We start from the raw sequence: 18,203 nt of genomic DNA, 5'->3' as shown, positions 1-18,203 counted from the left end.
AAAAAAACTGGTCTTGAATTTTATTCCAAGTGGCACTCTTGAAAACTCTTGAACCCTCATTTCATTTCACTTTTACTAAAATAGCTGCAAAAATCATATATTAGGATCCAGGCTAGAAAAGTGACCACATAATACCACATAAGGATACATAAGATTACACATAAGTAAAATCAGAAAAAAGCAAAAAAAATCACCAGAGTTAGATAAGATAAAAATATGATATTAAGACAAAAAAAAGAGAAACACACCAAAAAAAAAAAACGTTAATAAATTGCTTTTATATATAAATGATGGGTTTTAAGGAGAGACTTAAAATTTCGTGAGAATAAATAAATTAATACATACATAAAAACGTTGTGGGGTGCTGGTTTTATGCTAACAAATAAATAGTATCCCAATAAATAAAATAAATAAATTACAGCCCTTTGTTTGTCACCAAACATTCACTTCATTATATATATATATATATATATATATATATATATATATATATATATATATATACATACATACATTAAAAACGTGTTTAACAGAACACACCTCTTGCTTAAATCCAACCAATCCAACCAACGAAGGGAACAGAGTACTAGCCAATCAGAGGGAGTGTGGGGCGGGACATTTCTTCGCCATCCTCGGAAAAGAAACCTCCCGGAACGTTTGTTCTGGCGCGTTCAATCCACGGACATAAAAACAGGACGGAGTAATTTTGTGTAAGCACTTCCGGGGTTAGTAGTAGCAGCAGCAGCGGCAGTAACCACATGTGTTTTGAATGTGTTTTATCGTAATTAAATGTACGCTACCTCGCCGAATCAGACCGTAACAGCCAGCGCGTGCTTTCCGTTAAACAGAGGGACAACGAGAGGTGAACAATGAGCGCTGTCCTTCGGAAGGTAACGATATTTTGTGTTTTCTCCGCCAAATGGTTCAGTTCCTTCACAGAGGTCATAGCTACAGCACGGACTGTGTCCACTACACAGTGATTTGAATGTTAGCATAGCATTAGTCAGCGTTAAAGGCAGGTTTAGCCTTTAACGAACGTTGTGTACGTGTTGTCCGTGTATGTTTGCGAGCTTGTGTGCAGATTCAACTTGAACCAACGAGTACTTTTCTTTTTGTTTTGTTTTTTAATGAATAAATGTTCCCCAAAATACAAAGTGATGTCTTGACATTACTCATTTGTCCTAACTACAGTCACAAACTTACAAAGACGGTGATAAAAGCATTAACTTAGGTACATGTACAGTTTAAGATAAGTAGAAGACGTCGATTGGCACTCTCATGACCATGGCACCTAAATCCAATATGGCCGCCACCAGAAAATGGTTTCAGACAGATTTGCAATGAAACATATTTTTTACTCTAACTTGTCTGGAGACAGAATGGAAATATCTCATCTCTTCATTTTAATCTGGGTGGAAGTGTGTGTGTAAATTCAATTTTTTGGGATAGCGACTATATTGGTAATACGCAAGTTAGAGATAATAAATAACAATATGTTATAAAAAATTATAAATCTGAGTATTTCACTATGTTTCTATTGCTTAAAAATATGAAACAGGCATCAAGTTTGCCAAAAGATAAAAAAAAAACAAAAAACACCTTTATGTTAGGTAGCCGCCATCTTGGAAATATGCAACGTAGGGGTCCAGATGCATCCAATCTACTGATGGTCAAATACCATAAAATAGACACCAAGCCTGCATTTGTAGCTCATCTGGTTCAGAAGTTAGGCACACACACTCAGCTTATACACACACAATCCAACATAGCCGCCACGCTAAAAACGTTTCAGCTCTAACATCTGAACGAGATAAGCTACCATTGCAAGCTTGGTGTCTATTTAATGGTTTTTGACCTTTAGAAATGCATTGCTTATATTTATGATTAGATGCATCTGGACCTCTAATTAGCATATTTCCAAGATGGCGGGTACCTAAAATAGGTTTCAGCAGCATTGACAATGCAGAGGGAGAGCTGGAAGGTTTCTGCATCTCCAAATAGACCGCCAAACTGGGAGGGTGTGTTATGTAAATGACTGAAAGAGCGAGGCGTGACTTGTGTGTATGAATCAGTGCAGCTGGAGTTGAATGCCTGAACCAGCTCGCAGGCATCGCTCCATGAATGATAGGCACACTTTTCCACTGATACTCTTTTTCAACTAACTCCAAAAATCCCAGAGTGCAATATCGCAGTCTCTCACAATGTGTTTATTGCGCAAGTTGCCATGACGGCCAGAAAGTGATATATATTTGGCAGTTCTACAATACTGAGAAACTTACATAAAAAAATATACAAACTGATGTTACTCTGTGTTGTCCAGTTGCAGGTGTCCGTCACACAACAGGCATTTGTGTTAAATCAAGCGCTAACATTATGCCGGTAAGTCTTTGCATTTCTTATTTAATCCTGATTCCTCTTGTTGGCCTAACTGAAGGCTGTATTGTCAGGATGTGATCATTGTATTCTTTCATAGTAACAACTATAAAACCCCATCCCCACATGTACATTTTCATCTAAAGCCTTAAGGTTTTAGCATGATCAGTGTATTATTTTCACCCTTCTGAACATTGTTTTCTGCCTGTTATGATGACATTTGATGCAACAAAGCAACTGCTGAGGCTCAGGAAGATGGCAGCATCACTCCAGCAAAGTTTGATAGGGCAAGACGAGAGCGTTCAGATGATCTGACAGGTTGTTATCACACCAAGCGTTTAGTTAGACGATTGAAACCACTTTATTTGGCGGTGAAAAAATGGGAGCTAGTGATGGCCAAATGAAGCCTCATGAACCACTTTCTTTATTTTCTGACCCCACCAGATGGCGGTCTTGGTTTAAAGATAAAGCCTGAAGGACTGGCAATGAAGTGTGCTTTCAAACCTTTGCTGAACACACAGCGCCATCTAGTGGCTTCAGAAAATAAAGACAGTGGTTCATGAGGCCTCATTTGGCCATCACTAATGGGAGCACCTGAAATGTTATATATAACCCTCTGCACACATCTCTGGTCAAAGTGATTTTATTTTTAACATTCACTGTAATTTTTGGGGCACGTCCCACTGGTAGGAGGCCCCGGGGCAGACCCAGAACATGCTGGAGGGATTATATATCTCATCCAGCCTGGGAACACCTTGGGGTCCCCCAGGAGGAGCTGGTAAGCGTTGATAGGGAGAAGGATGTCTGGGGTGCTTTGCTTGGCCTGTTGCCCCCACGACCCAACCCCGAATAAGCAGATGAAAATGGATGGAAGTGTCATTTTATCTTCCTAATGAGTTTAATTATTCTGTGGGTTTGTTTAAAACCTGCCTGATTGTCTGACTTCAGTTTTCTTGCCCCGTCAAACTTCTTTTTAGCGATGTTGCTGCATTTTTCCACCGAAACCGGAGCTATCCAAAGTTGTACAACTGCAAGAATGTTGTATATTTATGTATTTAAATATTTGTTCCCAAAATGGTCATAAGTGACTTTTTTGGTAGTAATCCTCTGTTTCTAATACTGTTTTTGAATGATACTTTAAAGGGCTACGACATCCATCCAGCATCCGAATTGGGGTAAGTTTTAAAAAGACTGCTGTGAGTAAAACACTTGTCCTTTGCATGTAAAATGCTGTATTTGTGTTTTACTGCCATCAGAGAAACTCTTGCATTGTGTCTTTAAATAGACAAATTTTCCTGTCATCCTCAGCCTCTGTACATGAAAGACAATACAAATCCATGCCAACCCACGGGATTGGGAGGTGGAGACATCTTTTGCTTAAAGAACCGGTAAGACTATTAAAACAGTATTACAGTTTGTGGTCGGGTAAGACAGAATAGTTTTAAAGAATCCATCCACCGAAAATTCAGACTTCACATGTAAGGCTGTGACGAGAACCTAATTTTGAGGATTACGTTTGTGGAGCCAACAACCAAGCTTCAATTCAATTTATCGGGAGTGGGGGAAAAATCAATTTACTTAGTAACGTGACGTCATATCAGTTTAAAGAAGAACAAAGATGAAGTACAAAAGCAGAAAATGGCAGACGAATAGCAACTCGAATTCGCCAGCCCAGCGCAAACTCCCAGCTGGATCAGCAAACTTTATGTTGCTGCCATTACACAGGTCAGACCAAGCCTGCTGTAAACTTGTCGCTGGGGTTTGCTCTGGCTGATCTTGAGTCGCTACAGCCACTGCTGAGTCCGTATACGGAGCTTCTGCCCGCTCTCCTCATGGCAGATAGTCTCCTAACAGCAGGGAGTGGCGGAGGGACTGCATGGTGTGCTAGTTAGCTAATTCTTGTTTCGTGTGTGGTCTGATAAACAGAGAAAGAGAGCGGGGTGGTGTGTGTGTGTGTGTGTGTGTGTGTGTGTGTGTGTGTGTGTGTGTGTGTGTGTGTGTGTGTGTGTGAGAGAGAGTGAGAGTGTTTAATTTATTCCCATGTTCAAACAGAAATTTGAATAAAAAGTGGCGGTACTGAGGATATTCAATGACTGGTTTTGATAATGTTAAATACATGTCTGGTGAAATGACTCATGTTTTGTTGCTTTTTTTTTTAGCAAAAGAAAAGGAAAGAAAAACACCTGAAGAAAGCGATCATAGCAGAGACCGATACAGCATACGGCACGCTGAATGTGAAAATGTCGGGTCATGACATGACGACTGTGGAGCATTACGCCAAGTTCGCCCATAACCTCTGCAACCGGCTCGGCATTGAAGTGGCAGAAAGGTGAGGATATTAAAAAAAAGACATAGCTGTAGAATGAAAGGTTCATCATTCATCTGTTTAAGGAATCTGTGTTGGTTCAGAGTAAAGAATAACGGGCCAGTGATGCATGATCTAATCCAAGACTGCATACATCAGAGATGATCAAATATGAATATAGTATGGAGCTCAATGTTGAGTGCAATTTATTTAAGAGTAGTGATGGCCAAATGAGGCCTCATGAACCACTGTCTTTATTTTCTGAATCCACCAGATGGCGCTGTCTGTTCAACAAAGGTTTGAAAGCACACTTCATTTCCAGTCCTTCAGCCTTTATCTTTAAACCAAGAGCGCCATCTGGTGGGGTCAGAAAATAAAGTTGTTTATAAGGCTTCATTTGGCCATCACTATCTAAGAGAACCTTTTTATTTCCAGCTGAACTGTATTGTATTTTCCCCCATGAAATTCTTCTCATAATTCGAAGATAATTATTTTTGTTAATTCAGATAAACAAGCTGATTTTTCTTCAAGAGATTATTATCTCGTTAATTTTAAAAGATGAAAATGGATGGAAGTGTCATTTTATCTTCCTAATGAGTTTAATTATTCTGTGGGTTTGTTTAAAACCTGCCTGATTGTCTGACTTCAGTTTTCTTGCCCTGTCAAACTTCATTTTAGCGATGTTGCTGCATTTTTCCACCGAAACCAGAGCTATCCAAAGTTGTACACCTACAAGAATGCTGTATGTTTATTTATTTAAATATTTGTTCCCAAAATGGTCAGATTTTTTCCCCATTAAAACCTGTCATTATTTTTGAGATAATAATGTTGTATATTCTGAAAAACAGTGCAGTTTCTTTCCATGAAAAACTTTTCTTATAATTCAGAGATTATAATTTTCATTAGATTTTTTTTTCAGATATTTTTTCATGAAATAATAATTAATAAAAATAAAATAACAAAACATTTTTTTTAAATTCTGAGATAATTATCTCATTAATTCTGAAACAAGCTGATTTTTTTTCCCCATGAAAACTCTTCTTATAATTTAAAATGTTAATCTCATATTTGTTGAAACAAGTCATGTTTTTTTTCTCATGGAAATCTCCACATAATTCTGAGATTACTATCTCGTTAATTTAGAAAAACAGATTTTGACCATGAAAACCTTCCTTATTATCCTTAGATAATAATCTCATTAATTTAGAAAAACAAGCGGATTTTTTGGCATGAAAACTTCTTACAATTTTAGGTAATAATCTTGTATATTCAGAAAAGTGTTCTCATCATTTTGAGATAATAATCTTGTTAATAAAAAAGTTTTTCCCCCATCACACTCCTATTATAATTCTAAAATAATAATCTCACATATTCAGAAACATGAGATAATTTTTTTCTCATGAAATTCTTCCCATAATTCTGAGCTGACAATCTCATTAGAAAACGAGCAGAATTTTTTTCCCCACGAGGAATTTTTCTCATAATTCGGGTTAATAATCTTGCCAGTACAGAAAAACATAGCAGTATATTTCCCTCCGGTGAATGCATTATGCTTCTGTATAGATGTATAAGATCCAGTAAAATACATCCATTTACAAATTAATTAAATAGAAACAAACCTTCAAATCCTTGGTGTGCGTGCGTGTGTGTGATTGTTGCAGCAAAGTACTTTGACCACCTTTTGATTGTTTTTCACACGCAGCTACGCTTTGCCCACCAAGAGCACTGAGGTCATGCTGATGCAGGAGCAAAGCACCAAGATGTACACTGATGCCGTGCTGAAGACTCACGAGCGAGTCGTCCAGGTAAAACTCATCTGATTAACTCAGCCGCTGGAATCTCTGTACAAAGACCTGACCACTGAAGCGTGTCATTTGTCTGTCTGTCCAGTTGAGTTGTCTAGACGCCACGCTGTGTCCCATTTTCATGGACGTTCTTTTGAAGAATCAGCCAGAGGGAGTTCAGCTCTCTATGAATGAGGTGAGTTGGCCCCAACACGTCATACTGAAGCACCATCATGGAAGAGATTTGGAAAATCAAATGTATCTAAGTAGTTTTGAAAATCTCTGTCTGAATTTAGGTTGTTGGTCTGTTAGTTAACACAAAATGGCCAAATGTATGTGGACACCAAAACATTTTGTGTAGAAGGGAGACTGGATTTTGTCCCCCACCACTGCACTGAACAGGAGGAATGGTTACAGTGAAGACAACCTGTTTCAGCGTTCATAAGGGTCACCTGACTTCGATTTAAGGGCCCTCACCTCCAAGCTGACAGTCAGCTGTCAATCAGTGTCGGGCTGTCAGTGAGCGCCTTTCACCCCAGCTTCTGTGGTGTGTCCTGCACAGTTGGCACTAGTTGTGCGCTGTTTTGCGGCTGATTGAGCATGTTAATTCTCGTTCATTCAGAAAAACTCTTATATTCCAAGATAATGACCTTGTTAATTCAGAAAAACCCATGGAAACTCTCATCATAATTCTGAAGTAATAAACCCATATGTTCACAAAAACACGTTGTTTTTTTCTCATCATTGTGAGATTATTATTTTGATAATTAAGTAAAATGGCCATTTTTTTTTACATCAAATTTTTATAATTTTGAGATAATAATCTTGTATATTCAGAAAAATACGGCAGGATTGTTTTCATTCAGACTTTTCTTATTAATCTTAATAATCTCAAAAATTTGAAAAAACTAGTCAATTTTTTTTCATATTTCTGAGATAATAATCTTGTTAATTCAGTAAAACAAGTAGATTTTTCCCCCCCTGAAAACTCAAATCATAATTCTGAAATAATAATCCCATATATTTGAAAAAGAGTAGATTTTTTCTTCTCGTAATTCTGAGATTATTATCTCGTTAATCTAATAAAATCTAAAATAATTAAATAAAATCTTTGTTAATTTAGAAAACAAGCTTATTTTTTCTCCCATGAAAACTCCTACCGTGGGGCGTTGGTGGCTTAGTGGTAGAGCAGGCGCCCCATGTCCAAGGCTGTTGCCGCAGCGGCCCGGGTTCGACTCCAGCCTGTGGCCCTTTGCTGCATGTCTCTCCCTCTCTCTCTCTACCCCTTTCACACTTCATTATCCTATCAATTAAAGGCAAAAATTGCCCTAAAAATATCTTTACAAAAAAAAACTCCTACTGTAATTCTTAAATAATCTAATATATTCAGAAAAACAAGTCAATTATTTTTTCATGAAATTCTTGTCATAATTCAGAGATTTTTTAAATTAATTTAGAAAAACAAGCACAATTTTTTCATGAGAACTCTAATCATAATTCTGAAATTATCTCAGAATTGAGCCAAAAAAATTCACGAGAAAAAAATACTTGTTTTTTTTTAATACATGGGATTATTTCATCTCATTAATTTAAAAAAAAAAACAAGCAGATGCTTTTTCCATGACAACTCTTCTCATAATTCTGAGAATAATCTCATTCATTTAGAAAAACAAGCAGATTTTTTTTACCCATGACAAATCTTGAGCTAATAGTTTTGTATTTTCAGTAAAATAGGGCAGAATTTTTCATGCGAACCTTTCTTATAATTCTGAGATAATAATCCTGTTAGGTACAGAACGTACATGTCAGTTGACAGTGGGTTGTGGTCTTTGCCGTGTGCTCAAGCACAACTTTTTGGCTGAGATACAGGCGATGTGAGGTGATGCAACAGTTGGCCTTTGTCGCCACTAGCTCTTTGAAGTCAGTTTGGTGTGTCTGGGCCTTAAAACAGACTTGAAAAATTGTCATTAAATTGGAGCCATGAGGCCAATCCCAAACCACAGAAAGACCAAATATACACAGTCAGGTGTGTCCATATATTTTTGGCCATATAGTGTATATGAATAAGAACCCACGTCTAAAGATCTCCCCACCTCTCCCATCCCTGTTTCCCTCTCAGCACTCAGAGGCTGATTACCAAGCGCGCTTCAAGAGTCGCCCAGCGCTGGAGGGGCTCATTGAGAAGATAAACCAATAGGAACTGTGACTTCAAAACTGTATGTGACACATTACATCGTGTCTATCTGTCTGATTTTGTTTATTTATTCCCTGGCTTTACCCGAACTGAATGCTGTTTAAAGAAAATGCAAAATAAAACCCAGCCTATTTTTTTCCAAATTGAGACGTTGTCATATTTAATGCTCCAGTTTTGTTTCATAAGAGTAAAAGTTTGGCACAAAAATTAAAAACAGTGACTGTTCATCACAAAAATGAAACATATACATGATTCCTCTTACTCACACAAAAACAATCTAGACTGATAAACATATCAGTCTAGATTTTTTGGTGTGAGTTGCCGAGTGTTTAAGTATCGCCCAGAGAGATGTCTACCTTCTCTCAAATATAATGGAACTAGATGGCACTCAGCTTGTGGTGCTCAGAGTGCCAAGAAAATACATTTGAAAAACTCAACAGCAATGTCTCTTTACAGAAATCATGACCTGGTTACTCAAGATAATCCACAGACCTTGTTGTGAGCAGTTTCGTGTAGGAACTGTTTTCTTTCTACCAAACTACACCTAGTGATGGCCAATGAGGCCTAATGAAACACCGTCTTTATTTTCTGAAGCCACCAGATGGCGCTGTCTGGTCGACAAAGGTTTGAAAGCACACTTCATTGCCAGTCCTTCAGCCTTTATCTTTAAACCAAGGGTCAGAAAATAAAAGTGGTTCATGAGGCTTCATTTGGCCATCACTAACTACACCCACCAACTGCATCACTGTGCAAAAGGAAGTGTGCTACTCATCTACTCATGGTGCTCGTGACGGCACAAGATGTAAATATTAGTGGCGCTCTTCTCGGCTGAGCTGTAGCTCAGCCTAGCTCAGTGGTGCTAGCTGAGCTTGGAGTAGTTGCACACTGCCATCTGCACTTTTGACAAGCTGAGTACCATTTAGTGCCGTTTGACTGGAGAGAGGGCAGACATCTCTACATCCGATAGCTCCAACACTCAGCAACTCTCACAATAAAAAATAAAAATCTAGACTGATAAATAGCACTACAGGTAAGAGGAACACATAGCACTTTGCAGTTCACCCGTTTAATGGACGACCTGCTTTACCGCCGCCTTGTGGGTAACTCACTTTAGGTTTCTGTGTGAAAAAGCTGAGACCAAAAAAAAAACCAAAGAAACAATTATCAGGTGTAAAATTTATTTAAAAAAAAGAAAAAGAAAAAATATATACACAGGTAAAAAAGCTTCAACTTAAAAATTTAGTTATTGTTTTTAAAAGGTGACAATACAATAAATAAGTCATGTTGTGGGCAGGGAAACAGTAAAAACATTTTCTGTTATTATATCAGATAAATCTGTAAAAAAGTGTATCTCAGTATGTACACATTCTCAAGTTAAGGTCAGAGGTTTCACAAAGAAAAAAAGACAGAAATTCATTTACATTCAAACCATATTAATACGATGTAATACGGTACATCAATCGAAATACTTATTTCTTTCTCAACATAAACATAACATTTTAGTTTACCTTTAGCTTTGGTTATTAAAGAAGTGTGAAAAAGTCATGGCCCAAAATCAAGCAGGACTTTCTACAGCAAGAAAATCATCAGCACCATCTGGTGGACAAACTACGCAATGGAGATGTTGTTTCTTAGGGTGCTTTCAGGCCTAGCGTTGTCTTGCTTTGGTCTCAAACAAACTCTTAAGACATTCTTTCACCGAGATCCCTCAAGCTCAGAAATGAGAGGCCTCATACTCTTCATCCCTTTTAGGATTTCATAAAGTGCGTCTTTGCCCTTGTTTCCAGCTGCAGTCACAAACCTGTGAATCTCCCTCATCTGGTCTCGTGTGGTTTTTAAAGCTGTCACAGCATCATAGCTCGCCTTTGAGATCAACTCTCTATCCAGGAGCTCGTCCAGGATGGCTACTGTTTCATACACTCTCTCAATCAGAGCTGTCCGATGGCGATCCACGAAATGTTGACCTGAGGCAGCTACAGAAAAAAAGTAGTCACAAGTTAAACTAGTAAGTTAAGGAACTGAAAAAATGTTTAAATAAGGGGGAGCAATTGTGTCCGGGACAACACTGTTGAGTCATTTTATCATAAAATCCTAATTTAAGGCGTCCAAGCAACAAAGCTTCACATTATTTTTCTACTTTTTTTTCCCCCCCACTAAAAGTGTTTGTGCAGCAAAGACCGACCCAGAAACATCACAAAGGGGCAGGCGGGTTGCAAATCCCAGCCACTATCCAGGCAAATATTACCCTCACTGACCTCAAGGTAGCACTGTAATAATCAGGTTTTACATTCTCAATTATCTCAATTGGTTTTGTCTAGAGTACAAAATTCTTTCATTCAAATGTTGTGATACTTTCCCCTCAATTCGACATCTGTTGGGAATGGCTGGGCAAATCCTCCCAAAATGTAGTCATCATCTACAGACTTCACTGATCTTAAAAGGTCCAGTGTGTAAGATTTAGGGGGATTTAGTGGCATCTAGTGGTGAGGAGAGGACTGCACATTGCAACCAGCTGAAACTTCTCCCGGTTAGAATTCCTTAAGCGCTCATTGTTCAGGAGGTTTTTGCCAGGAGCTGAATTATCCACAGAAACTGGTAAAACCACTGAATAAAGCAACTTCATGTTGAGAAATAAGTGCTTTTTCAGTGTTGTCCTCGCAGAGGGCTGCTAACCAGTGATGGCCAAATGAGGCCTCATGAACCACTGTCTTTATTTTCTGAAGCGCTGTCTGTTCAACAAAGGTTTGAAAGCACACTTCATTGCCAGTCCTTTAGCCTTTATCTTTAAACCAAGACTGCCATCTGGTGGGGTCAGAAAATAAAGAAAGTGGTTCATGAGGCTTCATTTGGCCATCACTACTGCTAACTACAGTGGGGGACGTGAAAACAGCCCTATCTAGAGCCAGTTTGTCCGTTCTGGGCTACTGTAGAAATACAGTAGTGCAAAATGGTGATCTATGTGGACTAAAACCTGCTCTCTGCGTAGATATAAATGGCTTAATTTAATTGTTTGAAACAAGTCTTATTTCCAGGTGAGTCTACACTAAAGAAAACATACTTATTATATTAAATTGAATTTCTGCCAATATTTCACCATGAATCCTACACACTGGACCTTTAAATTGTTAATGAAATTTCAATGTGTCCACTTTAATTATATAAGCCAATCAATTTAAAATTAAAACGGCTAAAAATATTGTCATGTGAAATTCGTAGCTCATGACCTTAAGTAAATACATCAAATGTTTTTAGAAGTAGATATATGTACCTTAACTGAACAGGAGGATATAGAAATGACCATGATGATTTTTTTTTTAAGTTTTGCTTCTTGTCAGTTAACCCTTTGAGTAAAATGGATTGATTTTTTTTAAAAACATGGGAAGAAGGCAATGAGCAATGAAAGAAAAATGACCCAAAAAAATAGCAGGAAATTAATAAAAAGAGAAAATAAAAATAAAAAACAAGAAAATTAGTTTAAATAATAAAATAATAAATAACAATTATATAATAAATAAATAATTCTGTAACTAAGAAATTTTGTAATTAATATTAATAATAATAACAATAACAAAATAATTTATTTTTTCTTACCTTGCTTATGATCAGTGCTCTGACTTTGGTAGTCCTCTGAAATAAAATACAGGCCACAACTCTGGTCAGTTCATAGATTAGCTGAATTAATCATTTTTCTTTCAACACACACGGCATTTGGTTTGCCAACTGTGCAAAACTGGCTAAAATACAAAGATGGTGCAAATTAATTAGTGTTAAATTATTTAAAAACTACTGACCTTTGTAAATGGAACAGGTCCAGACAGTGTATTGCTCACTCTCAAGCTTGAGGGTGAAGTCGCTGTCTGCATTTCTGATGAACACCTCAAATAAATTTCTGCCATCATTTCTGAGCTCCCGTGTCTGTGGAAAACATAATGCAAGGGGTTTAAGACTTTTTTTTTTTTTTAGAAATAATATTTTCACTTAAGAGGAATCCTTTACATCATACATTTTCCAATTATACTTAACACCAGCCCGGGAACCTGGCGAATAAACAAGCTCATGTTTCATTTGCTCTGGCAGATGCGTCTGGTTCACTGGCAGTTTTACATGCTTGCATTGGTGGGTTCGTCTTGTACTGGTGGGCGTGGTGTGTAGGGGCGTGTCATGTAGGCTCCAAATGGAAGGTGGCGGCAGATTTACATGTCTCGTTGATCATGAACCGATGTGTAAGAATGGTAGGCAAGACATGGGGTCGGTGGGCGGGCCGTGTTGCTGCTACGGCTGCAACTATACATATTCACATTGGTGGGTTTGTCTTGTACTGATGAGCGCGGTTTGTAGGGGTGTGTTGTGTAGGCTCCAAATGGAAGGTGGCAGCAGATTTACGTGTCTCGCGGAATGTAACTTGATATGGGCGAGACATGGAGTCGGTGGATGGGCCACATAGCTACTCCAGGCGCAGCTTTACATACTTGCATTGGTGGGTTCGTCTTGTACTAGTGCGCGTGGTTTGTAGGGGCGTGTTGTGTAGGCTCCAAATGGAAAATGGTGGCAGATTTACATGTCTCGTTGATCATGAACTGATGTGTAGGAATGGTAGGCGAGGCATGGGGTCAGTGGGCAGGCTGTGTTGCTGCCTCGGCTGCAACTATACATACTCACATTGGTGAGTTCGTGTTGTACTGATCGCGGTTTGTAGGGGCATGTCGTGTAGGCTCCAAATGGAAGGTGGTGGTAGATTTACATGTCTCGCTCATCGTGTACTCCAGCTGTAGCTGTACTGACTCGGACAACTTATGGAGCCTTTACTCTTAACGCAAAATAGTGTTTTAGCTTGCACACTGCCATGCCAGGGACACTATGGTGAACATACAGAGAGCTTAGTGAAGAGGAGCGCCACTGAGGCAGTTTTGAAAACAACCAAGATGGCTGCAGCTCATGTGAAACTTTCTATTGAAGTACGTTTTTCAAATTTGAATGGCAAAAATGGCGCAGATAAATCGATATGACACCATCACAACTCATCTCTGTGTGCTGTAGTCTGTTGCCAATTGTCGATCACTTGGCACTACGTCAAGTTTTGTTGCTCTGATTGGTTGTGGATTTATACCAGTGGTTCCCAACTGGTCCACCAACAAGGTCCAGATTGCCCCTTAGTCATTAGTTCAAGGTCCAAATAGTTTAATATATTCAGTGTCATACTTCTGTTTTGCCATGTTGCTGAGCACTCTACAGCAGGAAGCAGCACTTCAGAATAAAAGCTTGTGCCGTAAATTCGCTGTCCTTCAAAATTAATGTTTTTTACAAACTTGGCACGTTCGCGAGTCACTTGCGGTCCATTCAGAATGGACCTGCGACCCACCAGTTGGGAACCACTGGTCTTTACAGTAGTGTCCAGAGGCATTTTGATCTACAGCCCGCTGGAAATAAAAAACTGAGAGGTTCCAGACTCACTTGCATTTGCAAATTGGTCCGGTAATGCTAGGCTAACTGAACACTGTTCTAAATAATGAAATTTAAAACCGCTAGTGTACTGTGAATACTGAGCCCCTGATATTCAAACAGTTGAAACGTACGCTGGGTTGAATTTTTGCATCCGCCTTGTCTGTTGTGAGGGAGAAATTACTTCCCAACTGCATGGACTTGTCTGGGCCTGGTTTTAGGATCTTTGTGGATCCACAGGAGTTTTGCTGTTTTTCCACTTCCTGTTAAAAAACAAACAAAAAAAGCATAAACAATCCTTAAGCTCAAAGTAGCTGACATGGTTTTGGTGATTTTATCAGGTGATGGAAATATGATATTGTCGCCATGCTGCTTTCAATTGCATCTTATAACGCTTTGAATTAAAATAAATGCCAAACCTTTTGCAGAGCAGGATCGGGTGGCACCAGGTAAACATGCAATGTAAGGGCATCTTGGATTTTCATGAATATCAACACGTCGTAAAAAAGTTTGACAGGCAAGCGGAGTATCTTCCGGATCATGACCATTCGTGGAGAGAAGACTGGCTGGACTAACTTGACGTGGGACGATGTCACTTCAGACACTTGTTCCAAAACATCTCCACAGGTATCCACATGCAGAACTACAAACATGTCTGACATTTTGGAGTTCTGATCTGCAATAAAAAGTGCAGTTTTAGTGGATGGATCAATATGTCTTTGCATGTTGTAAAATGCCGATTAACTTTTTGGATTACACCTCACCTACACAGACCCAGTGTGGCAGATGCACCTCCTCCAATTTCCCAGCTGTGACTGTGATGTCCAGTAGGGGTCCTGCTTGCATGTAATCCATGCATGAAGGCCTCTCCCCGAGTTCCTCCCATGAGCAGAACTGGTATTTGAAGCTGACCTTTTCCTTACAAACCCAGCGCAGGGCAGACACACGGCATTCAAAGCGACCTGCTTCAGACTGGAGGCTAAGGAGTGAAAAGGAACACAAATAGGTTTGGATGTACTACACACTGACACACTGATGTTGCTGTTTTTCTAAAAAAGTGTGATCCATTTTCTGTGGTACATTGTAATGGTATGCCATGGTAAGGAAACTATAGTTATTTATAGATACAGACAGGAACTATCTGAGTAGTTATTAGTGATGACCAAATGAGGCCTCACGAACCACTGTCTTTATTTTCTGAAGCCACCAGATGGCACTGTCTGGTCAACAAGGGTTTGAAAGCACATTTCATTGTAAGTCCCTCAGCCTTTATCTTTAAACCAAGAGCGCCATGTGGTGGGGTCAGAAAATAAAGAAAATAGTTCATGAGGCTTCATTTGGCCATCACTAGATATAGTCAGTGAAAATTCTTGAAATCATTCAGCCTCAAAGTAAAGCTGCCTTGAAATTGCCTCCACAGTGGGCTCATTCAGGCTGATTTTGGTTTAATTTCACCAGAGAGTGGTTCAGCACTAAAATATTTTAAGAATAAAAGTTTAATTTTTTTTTTTTTTACCTATAGGTTTGATCCTCATCAGTTGTGTTGACCACAGGTTCAAGTTCAGTCCAGTCACTGGAGTCCTGTTTCAGAAGACAATACATTTCTGATAATTAGCGGAGCTCAGCTATTCTACAGATGTATTAAAATGACTAAGCATATGTCTATTAAAAAAATAAATATTAAAAAAATTAAATAAAAACAAAAATCTTACCACTGCACTGGCAAGGGTTCCAAGCTTCACCTTCCCAGAGGGCCCTTTGAAATCGGTAAAATAAATAAAAATATTGAGTAAAACAGCTTGGGGTCTTCATGAAATATGTATATTATATAAAATACGAATATGTTTTCATAAAACGGCATTTTTGAAAATATTTCTGATAGCATGCTATTCTGTGACATTTTTGATGGCATACAATGCTATGATGTGTTAACTGGCATTTGTATGGCACTACATTGTGATATTTTTAAATTGCATACATTACTATGTCTTTTTTAGTTGAAGTTTAAATGACAAGCTACACTATACATACTATGACATTTAATTACATATTTGGTTACTATTGTTTTTTTATGGGATTCTATGACTTAAATTATGACCCCATTTTTTTTGTTTGCAAATTTGATGTCACACTATACTATGACGTTTTTATGACATTTTTGATGTCGTACAATATTATGATGTTTTTATATAATTTTAGATGTCATACTATATTATGATGTTTTTATATAATTTTTGATGTCATACTATATACAAAGATGTTTTTATATAATTTTTGATGTCATACTATATACTAAGATGTTTTTTGTGACATTTTTGATGTCATACTATATTATGTTTTTATATCACTTTTGATGTCATACTATATTATGATGTTTTTATATCATTTTTGATGTCATACTATATACTAAGATGTTTTTTGTGACATTTTTGATGTCGTACAATATGATGTTTTTATATCATTTTTGATGTCGTACTATATTACATTTTTTATGACATTTTTGATGTCATACTATATTATGTTTTCATATCACTTTTGATGTCATACTATATTATGATGTTTTTATATCATTTTTGATGTCATACTATATTATGATGTTTTTATATCATTTTTGATGTCATACTTTATTATGTTTTTATATCATTTTTGATGTCATACTATATACTAAGATGTTTTTTGTGACATTTTTGATGTCATACTATATTATGTTTTCATATCACTTTTGATGTCATACTATATTATGATGTTTTTATATCATTTTTGATGTCATACTATATACTAAGATGTTTTTTGTGACATTTTTGATGTCATACTATATTATGTTTTCATATCACTTTTGATGTCATACTATATTATGATGTTTTTATATCATTTTTGATGTCATACTATATTGACGTTTTTATATCATTTTTGATGTCATACTATATTATGATGTTTTTATATCATTTTTGATGTCATACTATATTATGATGTTTTTATATCATTTTTGATGTCATACTATATTATGTTTTCATATCACTTTTGATGTCATACTATATTATGATGTTTTTATATCATTTTTGATGTCATACTATATTATGTTTTCATATCACTTTTGATGTCATACTATATTATGATGTTTTTATATCATTTTTGATGTCATACTATATTATGTTTTCATATCACTTTTGATGTCATACTATATTATGATGTTTTTATATCATTTTTGATGTCATACTATATTATGTTTTCATATCACTTTTGATGTCATACTATATTATGATGTTTTTATATCATTTTTGATGTCGTACTATATTACATTTTTTATGACATTTTTGATGTCATACTATATTATGTTTTCATATCACTTTTGATGTCATACTATATTATGATGTTTTTATATCATTTTTGATGTCATACTTTATTATGTTTTTATATCATTTTTGATGTCATACTATATACTAAGATGTTTTTTGTGACATTTTTGATGTCATACCATATTATGTTTTCATATCACTTTTGATGTCATACTATATTATGATGTTTTTATATCATTTTTGATGTCATACTATATTATGACGTTTTTATATCATTTTTGATGTCATACTATATTATGATGTTTTTATATCATTTTTGATGTCATACTATATTATGTTTTTATATCATTTTTGATGTCATACTATATTATGATGTTTTTATATCATTTTTGATGTCATATTATATTATGTTTTTATATCATTTTTGATGTCATACTATATTATGACGTTTTTATATCATTTTTGATGTCATACTATATACTAAGATGTTTTTTGTGACATTTTTGATGTCGTACAATATTATGATGTTTTTATATCATTTTTGATGTACTATATTACGACGTTTTTTATGACATTTCTGATGTCATTTTTGATGTCATACTATACTATGACGTTTTTATGACATTTTTGATGTCATACTATACTATGATGTTTTTATATAATTTTAAATGTCATACTATATTATGATGTTTTTATATCATTTTAGATGTCATACTATATTATGATGTTTTTATATAATTTTTGATGTCATACTATATTATGTTTTTATATCACTTTTGATGTCATACTATATTATGATGTTTTTATATCAC

General features: G+C 36.5%; 2 protein-coding genes across 3 annotated transcripts in view; one reads left to right on the top strand and one right to left on the bottom strand.

Moving 5' to 3' along the window:
- Positions 1 to 678: 678 nt before the first annotated feature.
- mrpl48 (mitochondrial ribosomal protein L48) lies at positions 679 to 8,803 on the top strand. Its single transcript, XM_033652009.2, has 8 exons — positions 679 to 890; positions 2,321 to 2,379; positions 3,517 to 3,548; positions 3,682 to 3,761; positions 4,533 to 4,702; positions 6,381 to 6,483; positions 6,569 to 6,658; positions 8,582 to 8,803. Exons 1-8 carry the CDS (start codon positions 870 to 872, stop codon positions 8,657 to 8,659), a joined length of 633 nt encoding a protein of 210 aa, XP_033507900.2. The 5' UTR covers positions 679 to 869; the 3' UTR covers positions 8,660 to 8,803.
- Positions 8,638 to 18,203, bottom strand: part of LOC117246245 (NACHT, LRR and PYD domains-containing protein 1b allele 2-like) — a 28,339-nt gene continuing 18,773 nt past the window's right edge. For both annotated transcript variants that reach the window (XM_033610077.2, XM_033610078.2), the window contains 8 exons: positions 15,808 to 15,851; positions 15,612 to 15,676; positions 14,860 to 15,074; positions 14,515 to 14,771; positions 14,230 to 14,358; positions 12,448 to 12,571; positions 12,248 to 12,283; positions 8,638 to 10,629 (listed from right to left, as the gene is read on the bottom strand). In XM_033610077.2, coding sequence (XP_033465968.2) covers positions 10,352 to 10,629; positions 12,248 to 12,283; positions 12,448 to 12,571; positions 14,230 to 14,358; positions 14,515 to 14,771; positions 14,860 to 15,074; positions 15,612 to 15,676; positions 15,808 to 15,851 — 1,148 coding nt within the window. In that variant the 3' untranslated portion in view covers positions 8,638 to 10,351. The remainder of the gene's footprint in view (positions 10,630 to 12,247; positions 12,284 to 12,447; positions 12,572 to 14,229; positions 14,359 to 14,514; positions 14,772 to 14,859; positions 15,075 to 15,611; positions 15,677 to 15,807; positions 15,852 to 18,203) is intronic.

Source organism: Epinephelus lanceolatus, chromosome 22, assembly GCF_041903045.1.
Source record: "Epinephelus lanceolatus isolate andai-2023 chromosome 22, ASM4190304v1, whole genome shotgun sequence".
NCBI lineage: Eukaryota > Metazoa > Chordata > Actinopteri > Perciformes > Serranidae > Epinephelus > Epinephelus lanceolatus.
Note: the sequence above shows the minus strand (reverse complement) of the source record. Positions and strands in the feature narration are given on the sequence as shown.